This window comes from Nothoprocta perdicaria, unplaced genomic scaffold (genome assembly GCF_003342845.1).
Source record: "Nothoprocta perdicaria isolate Ctin4 unplaced genomic scaffold, notPer1 scaffold_620, whole genome shotgun sequence".
In the NCBI taxonomy this organism is placed as follows: domain Eukaryota; kingdom Metazoa; phylum Chordata; class Aves; order Tinamiformes; family Tinamidae; genus Nothoprocta; species Nothoprocta perdicaria.
Window position 1 is genome coordinate 32,789 of NW_020455889.1, and position 9,640 is coordinate 42,428.

At 70.5% G+C, this 9,640-nt stretch overlaps 2 protein-coding genes across 2 annotated transcripts in view; both read left to right on the forward strand.

Annotated features, from left to right (window-relative positions):
- The window catches only part of CC2D1A (coiled-coil and C2 domain containing 1A), a 14,440-nt gene extending 5,955 nt beyond the window's left edge, over positions 1 to 8,485 (forward strand). The window contains exons 2-28 of the mRNA XM_026049866.1: positions 440 to 575; positions 797 to 906; positions 1,152 to 1,217; positions 1,487 to 1,624; positions 2,004 to 2,322; positions 2,424 to 2,539; positions 2,615 to 2,687; positions 2,842 to 2,934; positions 3,010 to 3,285; positions 3,444 to 3,574; positions 3,725 to 3,854; positions 4,208 to 4,380; positions 4,572 to 4,694; positions 4,766 to 4,824; positions 5,238 to 5,354; positions 5,425 to 5,498; positions 5,796 to 5,854; positions 5,947 to 5,998; positions 6,146 to 6,245; positions 6,368 to 6,458; positions 6,617 to 6,748; positions 6,923 to 6,978; positions 7,743 to 7,809; positions 7,878 to 8,004; positions 8,074 to 8,150; positions 8,253 to 8,300; positions 8,390 to 8,485. Of these exons, the coding sequence (XP_025905651.1) occupies positions 473 to 575; positions 797 to 906; positions 1,152 to 1,217; positions 1,487 to 1,624; positions 2,004 to 2,322; positions 2,424 to 2,539; positions 2,615 to 2,687; positions 2,842 to 2,934; positions 3,010 to 3,285; positions 3,444 to 3,574; positions 3,725 to 3,854; positions 4,208 to 4,380; positions 4,572 to 4,694; positions 4,766 to 4,824; positions 5,238 to 5,354; positions 5,425 to 5,498; positions 5,796 to 5,854; positions 5,947 to 5,998; positions 6,146 to 6,245; positions 6,368 to 6,458; positions 6,617 to 6,748; positions 6,923 to 6,978; positions 7,743 to 7,809; positions 7,878 to 8,004; positions 8,074 to 8,150; positions 8,253 to 8,300; positions 8,390 to 8,410 (2,931 nt within the window). The 5' untranslated portion in view covers positions 440 to 472 and the 3' untranslated portion in view covers positions 8,411 to 8,485. The remainder of the gene's footprint in view (positions 1 to 439; positions 576 to 796; positions 907 to 1,151; positions 1,218 to 1,486; positions 1,625 to 2,003; positions 2,323 to 2,423; positions 2,540 to 2,614; positions 2,688 to 2,841; positions 2,935 to 3,009; positions 3,286 to 3,443; positions 3,575 to 3,724; positions 3,855 to 4,207; positions 4,381 to 4,571; positions 4,695 to 4,765; positions 4,825 to 5,237; positions 5,355 to 5,424; positions 5,499 to 5,795; positions 5,855 to 5,946; positions 5,999 to 6,145; positions 6,246 to 6,367; positions 6,459 to 6,616; positions 6,749 to 6,922; positions 6,979 to 7,742; positions 7,810 to 7,877; positions 8,005 to 8,073; positions 8,151 to 8,252; positions 8,301 to 8,389) is intronic.
- Positions 8,486 to 9,065: 580 nt separating this feature from the next.
- DCAF15 (DDB1 and CUL4 associated factor 15) overlaps positions 9,066 to 9,640 on the forward strand; it is a gene marked incomplete at its 3' end in the record, with an annotated part of 7,405 nt that continues 6,830 nt past the window's right edge. The window contains exon 1 of the mRNA XM_026049867.1: positions 9,066 to 9,091. Within this exon, the coding sequence (XP_025905652.1) occupies positions 9,066 to 9,091 (26 nt within the window). The remainder of the gene's footprint in view (positions 9,092 to 9,640) is intronic.

Sequence of the window (9,640 nt, forward strand, 5' to 3'; positions counted from 1 at the left end):
CGGCCGGACCCCCGGGCCCCTTCCCGGCGCCGCCCGCGGAGCGCCGGGGGGGTCCGTGGAGGGATCCCTTAGGGAGCCCCCGGGGGAGGCGAGGCCTCCCGGCCGCCCCCGCGCGCGGGGACGCTCCCGCGCGTTGCGCAAGGCTCGCATTCCGGCGGCTCCGCTCTCCCGAGGGACTTTGCTTCCACCGGGAAGTGGCTCTGCGGAGCTTCCGTGTGCCGCAGGGATCGCGGCGGCGCCGCGGATCCCTCGGGAGGGCCGAGCTGCCCGTTTCCTCCTTGCCCGGCTTCCCTGTTCGCTTTGCCAAGCCGGCTCGGCGGCTTTGAGGCAGGGCGCGGCGGCTGGTCCCCATTCCAGCGCGGTCCCGGAGGATCCGGCTGCTCCCGGGTGTCACCCGCTTCAGCGGGATCCCTCGGCGCAGCCGCCKTTGCTCCTGCAGGTGCCCTTGCTCGGGGACTTCTCTCCGGAGGGGATGATGGCCAGCGACGGCGGGGACGATGCCGCCGAGCTGGAGGCGGAGCTGCTGGCTCTCGTGGGAGGCCAGCCGGATCCCAAGGGAAAACCCAAGGGGAAAAGTAAGTGGCATGGCCTCGGGGCAGGATATATCCGCGTGGGAAGGCCCCTCTGCTGGGAATTGCTCCAGCTGGTTAGGCTTGTGCCACTTGGAAAACCTCCCTCTGGATCAGACTCGCTGCCCTGCTTGGTTTTCCACGTCTTTCCGGATGCGGACCCCGGAGCTGGGGTGGGAAGGGATTGCGGGATCCCAACGCGGTCCGTGGCGCTTCCCTCTCTGCAGCGGCCTTGCCCATGGAAGCCATCGAGAGGATGGCTGCTCTCTGCATGAAGGACCTGGATGAGGAGGAGGGAGACGACGAGGAAAACCTGGAGGACGAAGAGGACCTCATGGTACGCAGGGCGCCGCGGGACACGGGAGACGCGGGGAGAGCGTCCGCGTGCCTGGCAGCTCCGTAGCGCTGCCGTTCCCTGCCGCGGGACACGGGAGACGCGGGGAGAGCGTCCGCGTGCCTGGCAGCTCCGTAGCGCTCCCGTTCCCTGCGTGCGCCTCTCCGTGCTCCGGCCGCGTTGGGATCGGTGGGATCTAAGGAGGTTTTCCGCCCTGGCTGGTCATTACTGGAATTCCTGGCCGGCAGGCAGAGCTGCAGGAGGTGCTTGGCGAAGGGGAGGAAGGTGCCGACGTCCCCGCGCCGGCTGCCAAGGTAGGAGCCTCGTCTCTCCCTGTGCTTCCTCCGCTGCTCCCAGCGGCAGAGCCCCTTTCCGGGTGCAACGTCGTTTACTGGATCTCCCCGAGGAGCAAACGGGAATCCCTCGCGCAACACCCTGATGGGAAACAGGGATACGGTCCGCAGGGAAGCCCAAACCCGTGGCTGTGTAACCGGGGAAGCTCGGCAGCTTCCCGGGTGGACTCTCCATGAAAATGTCGTTTCCAACCGTAACGATGCGCTCGTTTCCCCGCGGGCTCCCGCAGGCGGGCGAGGCGCCGCCGGAGCGCGGCGGCCTGGAGGCCACGCTGGCCGAGAGGGCGGCCATGTACCGGGCGGCCGCGGACAGCGCCAGGGAGGCCGGCGACGGCGCGCGGCTGCGCCGCTACGAGCGCGGCCTCAAGGTGACCGCGTCCCGCCGCGCCTCTCGTTGAGCGCGCCGCCTTCGGTCCCGCCTTGGCCCTTCGGTCCCTTTTCCCCGYGGCCCTGGGTGCTTCGACCCCCGCTGCTTCCAGGGGCTGAATTTGCCCCGAGTTCTTGGGAAATTGGGTTCAGAATTTGGAGTTTGATGGTGGGCAAAAACCTGGGARCACCTGGGTGCCGTAACCGGCTCCGAGGCCGCGTTACGCACGGAGCTCTCTGGCACGGCCTGGATCATCGTAGCACAGCGTCCTATTCCCGGCCACTCAGGGTCCCTTCAGCCCCGCGAGGAGCCCGGGGAGGTTCCGGAGGGCGCTGAGGAGGTTTCCGAGCCTCTTTTCCTTGGTGTTTGCTCTGTGGCAGACGCTGGAGAACATGCTGAGCTCGGCCAGGAAGGGGAAGCACGTCGAGGAGCAGGACATCCCGCCGCCCGTGGCCCTGGGCCGGAGCCCCGCGCCGGGCGCGCGCCCCGTTCTCCCCAAACCGCCCCCCGTTCTCCCCAAACCGCCCCCCGTTCTCCCCAAACCGCCCGCCGTTCTCCCCAAACCGCCCGCCGTTCTCCCCAAACCGCCCGCCGTTCTCCCCAAACCGCCCGCCGTTCTCCCCAAACCGCCGCTCCCGGCTTCGCCCGGCGCCTCCCCACAGGAAAACGCAGCTTCTCCCCCCGCGACTCCTCGTCCAGGTGACGTCTCGGGGTGTCCCGCCGCGCGGACGGTCCCTGTATCCCGCCGCGGACGGGGAGAGCTGCTCCGAACGCCCCCATTCCCTTTATTCCCCGCGCAGCTCCCGGCCCGGCGGCGCTCCTGCAGAGCCGGCAGCGGGAATACAAGCTGGCCGCGCTGCACGCCAAGCAGCGGGGGGACGTGGAGGTGGCCGTGAGATGTTTCCGCCTCGCCAAGGTGCCCCGCAATTCCTGCGTCACGGAGCCTTCCCGGGAACCGCCCGTTCTGATGTTTCTGTGGGGCTCTCTGCAGAGCTTGGACGCGCTGCTGGAAGCGGCGGGGAAGGGCCAGCCGGTGGATCCCAGCAGCATTCCCCCTTCTCCCGGTAAGCAGGGAAGCGGCGGCGCGTGGGCGACGCTCCGAGGAAGGACGGCCATTCCCGAGCCTGGGAAGCGCCGGCAGGGTGCACCAACCTGCCTGCTTCCYGCTGCATTCCTCGCCGCTCCTTTATGGACTGATCCCTTCCTCCCTTTTCCCAGACCAGCTTCCCAAGGAGCTGCCATCTCCCGGCCAGCAGCATCCCGCGGCTCCAGCGGCCGCTCCCGAAGCCCCGCTGGCCTCTCCGGCGCCGGGTAGGACCCCGACCGGTCCCAACTCGGCGGAGGAGCCGGGGGGAGCCCTGACGGAAGCGCTTTTCCCGGGAGCAGCCGTTCCCGCCGCGCCTCGGGAYGCGCTGGAAGCGCTGCAGCAGCGCATGGAGAGGTACAGAGCGGCGGCCGCGCAGGCCAGGGCCAGAGGGGACGACCGCAAAGGCCGCRTGCACGAGCGCATCGTGAAGGTGAGGGCGGCGCGCGCGGCGGGCACGCGTGCCACGAGCGCGCCCGGCCTCAGCGCTGCCTGCCTCCCGCAGCAATACCAAGACGCCATCCGGGCCCACAAAGCGGGAAAGCCGGTGGACTTCTCGGAGCTCCCCGTCCCGCCAGGTAGTTTTCCTGGGAATGGCAGCAGGCGTCTCTGGGGTCCGTTTGGTAAAACCCCTCTGGGTGTCGGGTGGATTTGGTCCCGAATGCAGCCGGGAGCCTGGCTAGGGACACACCAGGTGATCCGGGATTGCCGCAGCCGCTTCCATCCCCTTTCCCAGGCTTCCAGCCCATCCAGGGCGTGGAGGCGCCGGCGGGAGACCAGAGCATCGCGGGCGTCTTGGAGAGCGCCATGAAACTGGCCAGCCAGGAGGTGCAGGAGCCCGACGAGGAGGATGAGGAGGCGAAGAAGGTGGGATTTGCAGCCGGACATCCCTCGGGAGCCGCCGCGCTGCCGCACAAAGCCAGGCCGGGGACGGGAGCGCGTCCCCCGTGCGGGTCACCCTCCTCTTCCTCTTCGCAGCCGCCCCTGACGGTTTTTCTGCCTGTTTTTCGTCCGCAGCCCCTTCCCCGTCCCGCTGCGCCGAGAGCGGCCGCCCCGTCTCAGCCCAAAGAGCCGCCGCCGCCGCGGGCGTCTGCCACGGGCGCCCCCCCGGGCAACCCCAAAGCGGCTCCCAAGGCCACCACGAAAGGTACCGGCTCCGATCCCGGCTCCGGGAATGCCGGAGCCGCTGGGATGCTCCGCGCGTGCTTGGTGCTTTGACACGGGCGTCAAAATGCAACCGGGGGCTCTTCACAGAGCGGAGGATTGGGCAGGAAACATGGAAGAGGGGAGGATTTGGGGAGAGACTTCCCACCGGGAATGGGGATGCGGGCGCAGGGATGGTTTGCCCAGGGAAGTGGGGCAGCAGGCTGTGTCCGAGCGCAGGAGGCGGCTGGAACGCCGCTTGGGAGCAGATGGAGGGAGACCCTGCGGCTTCCCCGGCGGCTGCTCCGAGCTTTCCGTGCGCGCCCGCGGGGCTCCAGCCTCTCCCCGCTCCTGCAGCCCAGCAGCAGCTGGCCTTCCTGGAAGGCCGGAGGAAGCAGCTGATGCAGGCGGCGCTGCGGGCCAAGCAGAAGAACGACATCGAGGGCGCCAAGCTCTTCCTGCGGCAGGCCAAGGGCCTCGAGCCCATGATCGAGGCGGCGCGCGGCGGCCTTCCCGTGGACATAACCAAGGTGAAGCGCTTCCCGCCCTGCCTGCGCTCCCGGATCCGCGCGCTGCGCTTCCCGGGGCTGCCCCGGCGCCGTCCCCGCGGCTCTGGATCAATCGGGTCTTCTTGGGGCGCTGCTCTTTGCAGTGCGGGGGGTCGGGGAGGAGTTTCCCGGAGGAGTTTCCCGATGCAATCCGGCGCCTTCCTCCCGTGCAGGTGCCCGAGGCGCCGGTGAACAAGGAGGACTTCGTGCTGGTGCAGCGCCGCGGCGTGAGCATCTCCCCGGAGGCCGCCAGCCAGTACATGGAGCTCATGAGGCTGCTCCGGCAGCAGCACGAGGTGGGAAGCGCCRGGGGGCCGGGGGGGCCGGGGGCGCCGCGCCCTGACCCGCTCCGCCTCCCGCATCCCAGATGTGCGTGACCTACTCCAAGCAATTCACCCACCTGGGCAACATCGCGGAGACGACCAAGTGAGTGCGCGGCGCGGCGCCCGCATCCCGGCGCTTCCCGCGCCTTTGTGCTCCCGTTCCCGTTGGGAAGCCGCGGGCCCCTCCCGCCGGAGCGGTACCCGGGGCTGCCGTGGGAGGAGTGCGGAGCAGATGGATGAACACGTCTGTCCCGGCCCTTGGCCACGTTCCCCGGGGTTATTCCGCTCCAGCTGCCTCCCATTCCCCTCCTGGGAAGAGGGATTCCCACCGCAGCCGGGAGTGGGGTACCCGGACCCAGCGGCTGCTGCTCCCTGGCCGTGCAGATCCACTGGAGTTCAGTTTGTGGCGGGGAGAGAGGAGGCCAAATTCGGGAACCTTTCCCGGTGGGAGAGGAAAGGTGTCGAGCCGGACACTGCCCCGGGCCGGCCGCTGCCCCGCGTCTCGTCTCCCTGCAGGTTCGAGCGGCTGGCCGAGGACTGCAAGGAGAACATGGAGCTGCTGAAGCAGGCGCACGCCCGGGGCTTCCCGCTGCCCCGCTACCACTACGAGCAGAGGACCTTCACCATCGTCAGGTAGGTGCCGGCGCGGCCGCGGCGCCCGCCCGCCCGCCGCCCGCCGGCAATGCCTGCGCTGTCCCCCCAGGATCTTCCCCGAGCTCAACAGCAACGACATGGTCCTGTCTGTAGTGAAGGGCATCAACCTGCCGGCGCCGCCGGGTGAGCCGGAGCAGCCCCTCTGTTAATTRCCTCTCGTTAAAACGCCGCGGAGAGGCCGGCCTGGCGCCGGCGCTCCATAACGGGCTCGGCTTTTCGCTGCGTGTTGGGGTGCGAACCCCGCGGGGAGGACGGGGACCCCCGGGCGGCCGTTCCGCTGGGCCGCACCGCTCCGTGAGGCGGCGATCCCGGYGCCGGCAGCGCCTGGGGCCGGAGCGGGCTCCGGAGGGAGGCGGGAGCTGGGATTTCGGCCGCTTCGAGCGCGGCTCGCGAGCTGGCTTTGCCTTTYCCACCCTCCAGGTGTGGCTCCCAACGACCTGGACGCCTTCGTGCGCTTCGAGTTCCCCTATCCCAACGCGGTAAGGCCACGTCCGTCCGCGCCGCGCTCCGGAGCCGCACGGGGAGGACTTGGCTCCGGAGTCCTCCTCCTCCTCCTCCTCCTCCTCCGCAGGAGGAAGCTCAGAAGGACAAGACCAACGTGATCAAAAACACCGACTGTCCCGGTAAATCCCTCGCCAGAGGGATTCCCAGCTTCCCCCGGAGCGCTGCAGACGCCTGCGGGCGTCGCGTCACCTCCTAGGGCTTTATCCCGGCGGCTGAAACGCCTCGGGCGTCCCGGGAAGCGCGGCTTAGCTCCGGCTCCCCGGCAGAGTTCAACGAGCAGTTCAAGCTCTACATCAACCGCGGGCACCGGGGCCTCAAGCGCGTCCTCCAGACCAAAGGCATCAAGTTCGAAGTGGCGCACAAAGGGTAGGAGCCCCCCGGGGAGCCGGGGGGAAGCCAAGCGGCTCCCGGCAGGAAAAGGGGGCGCAGGGGAGGGCTGGGAGCAGCAGCGGGCGCCTCACGGTGCCCCGCTCGCCCCCTGCTCCCAGGGGCTTGTTCAAGAYGGACCGCGTGGTCGGCACGGCCCAGCTGAAGCTGGAGGCGCTGGAGGCAGCCTGTGAGGTGCGGGACATCGTGGAGGTGAGCGCGGCAGTCCTCACACTGCGCCGAGGCCAGGCTTAACTCGGCACGCGCAAGGCTCGTGTTGGTGGCCCCGGCAGCTCGCGCCGCGCCTGCTCCCGAGGCTCCGACTCGCGTTTCTGACGGGATTTTCCACCCGTTTTCCGCGCTCTCCGTAGCTGCTGGACGGCCGCCGGCCCACGGGGGGGAAGCTGGAGGTGATCGTCCGGATCCGGGAGCCGCTGAGCTCCCAGCAGCTGGAGACGAGGACGGAGCGCTGGCTCGTCATCAGCCCCAGCACCGTGCCGCCGGTGAGGCCCCCGTGGGGACACGGGCCGGGACCCCGCTATGGGGACGCGAGCCGGGTGCCACAGGCAGCTCCGTGGGCACAACACGCGCCGAAGGTGCCCGTGTGCGCGGCCTCGGCCACCTCGTCCCTTAGGAATGAGTCTCAGCCCCTCGTTCCTTCCCGCTGTCCCTCGCAGGTGGCTGTCCCCAAACCCAAGCCGGCTGTCGCTCCCGTCAAGGACRTGGGCAACAGGTACGTGCCGCCCGCTCCAGGTTTCTCCGCGTTCCGCGCTCCTCGGATAAGTGGTTTCCGGGATCCCCGTCATCCCTGTGGCACAAAGGGGCAGTTGAGGCAGGAGGAAGGGGTCCCTGGTAGAGCCCGTGGCAACGGGGCCGCTTTTGTCCCAGCCGGCGGGGACAGGGACGTGGCGTCTTGCCCAGGCTGCTCCTCACGGCCTCTTGTCTCTGCACTTCCCTTCCAGAACGTCCGTCTGCTCCGTGCTGTAGCGAGGCTGGCTCTGCCCGGCCCCTCTCCTCCTCTTCCTCCTCTCCGGCCCCGGAGCTCCTTCACGGAGCAGTTTCCTCCCCCCGGGTGCCAGGAGCGCGTTGGGCACCCCAGGGTGCTGCGAGCTCCCTGTGGCCGAGGTGCGAGGCCCCGTTTTGCCCACGCCGGGGCTGGCAGCAAGGTTTCCGTGCGGGAAGGATGCCGGAAACTCCAGCTCGGGCATTAAAGGCTCCCTAGTTAGACGCAGTGTCCAGGCGGGGACAGGGACGTTGGGCATCGTCCCGGCTTGGCCGGTCGATTCCCTTCCCGGCTCCCGGCATSCAGGGGTCTCCGCTGCTGTGCCGGGCGCATCCCGCGGGAGAGGGCCTGGGAGGAGGAGGAGGAGGAAGGGCAGGCGCAGGCAAGGAGCGAGGCTGGAGGCGGGAGGCTCTGCAGGGCCGGAGCTGGGGCCGAGCGCGCAGCGGCCGCCGCCTTTCCCGGGAATGAACGCGCGGCGCTTCCTGCCTCCGCAGCAAGCCGCTCCGCACGCTGCCCAGCCTCAACCTGCTGGCCTTCGACCGGGACAAGCTGGAGAAGAAGGTGAGCGGCGCGGCGGGGCCGGCGGCGCCCGTGCCTGCTCCGCGCTCACGCTCTGCCCGCGCGCCCAGATGCTCGTGTACCGGCAGGCGCGCCGGCCGCTGCCCAACGAGCTCCTGGAGCAGCACCAGGAGCTGCTCCAGCGGAGCCAGTGGCTGCGCGCGCAGCTCCAGCACGGCCCGCCGGCCTTCCGCAAAGGTGAGCCGCGGCCGGCGGGATGGGGACCCCGCGGAGCCGCCGCTGAGCCCCGCCATTCCCTCCGCACAGAGTACCTGGCGCAGCTGGAGCGCTACCTGCAGCTCTACACGGAGAGCGCGCGGCGCCTGGGCACCGAGGGCAACCGGGTAAGCGGCGCCTGCGGGCGGCCGGCTCGGCACGGCGCGGAGCGGCCGGCTCGGCACGGCGCCTGCCGCCCGCATCCCCCCAGCCCTGCTTTCCCCGGACAGGACGCGGCCAAGGAGGCTCTTTACAAGAGGAATTTGGTGGAGAGCGAGGTAAGAGCCGCCCCGCGTGGTTCCGGGCTCCGGAGCTCGGCTCTTCCGGAGCCAAGCGGTGCCACCGCCCTTCCCGGTGTCTCTTCCAGCTGCAGAAATTCCGCCGATGAGTCGTGCTGGCTCCGACCCCCTTCCCGGCCGGAGCGGAGCCGGCCCCGCTGCGACAATCAGCCCGCGGGAGCCTCCGTGCCCGTGTCAGCCCTCCCCGATCCGGCGGGACCAGCGCTGCTATTCCCTCCCTCCCCGATCTGGTCCCGCCGCCGGCGCCGCTCCCGGTGCCGGTCCCGCGCGCTTTGCACGTGTCCCCGCGCGCCGCGGCCGCCGCCGGCTCTCGCGTGCCCCGTGCTGGGCTCCGAGCCCGGCCCAAAGCGCCGGCTCCGCTCTAAGTGCCTGGCTCCGGGCTGCGCTCCGGCCCCGGAGCCACCGCGGCAGCCGGCGCCGCTTCCCCCGCCCCGGGCTCGCCAGGGATGTCAGAGACAAATTATAAAGTTTCTAAGAAGGATTTGGGCTYGGGAAGGACAGATTTGGCTTCTCCCTCTGTTGAACTGCTGGGCTGTCCCCAGGGGTGAGGGGACGGGGGTGGCAGGGGGGCCCGGGCCTCGCCAGGGCTCCCCGTGCCCACCTGCTCCCACGGGTGTCCCCGGGACCCTGGGAGCTGGAGGTCCCCGCGTGGTGACGTCACCAGCCCTGCCGCCTGTCTCCGGGCAGGGCGGCTGCCATGGGGACGCCAGGTTGACGGTTGTCCCCAGCGCCGTGGTGGCCGCCATGGCGGCCCAGCCTCCTGGTGACCGGTGCTGGGGACGGGTCCCTGGTGGGGGGGTGGCCCCTGGCTGGGTGACACTGTCCCCCTGGCTACAGCCCCGCGTGGGTGACGCGTCCGGCGGGGTGACAGGCCCCAGGCCTGGGCAGGGCCTAGCAACGATCGCCTTGGCAACGGCCCCTCGGTTGCCCTGGCAACGCCCGCCGGGGCGCCCGCGGACCCGCCCACTCCCCAGGGGCCGGGCCCCGCTGGTACCTCTTCTCCATGGCAACCGCCCAAGTGCGGACGGGCAGGAGGGCTGTCCAATCAAAGCACGCCTGCGGCAGGGCGGGAAGGGAAGTCGCTGCATTCTGATTGGGTTTCCCGCCGCGTCGGGGCGGGGCGCAGCGGTGAGCGGCAGCGGCGCGCGGCCAATCGGAAGGGGKCGGGGATCCTCGCGCCGCTGCTTGGCCCAATGAAGCGCGAGGCCCGCGCGGAGCGGGCCAATGGTGGAGCGGCGTGGGCGGGCCGCGGATGGCGGGCCGGGGCGCTCCGGAAGCGGAGGGGGCCGGGGGGAAAATGGCGCCCAGCTCGAAATCGG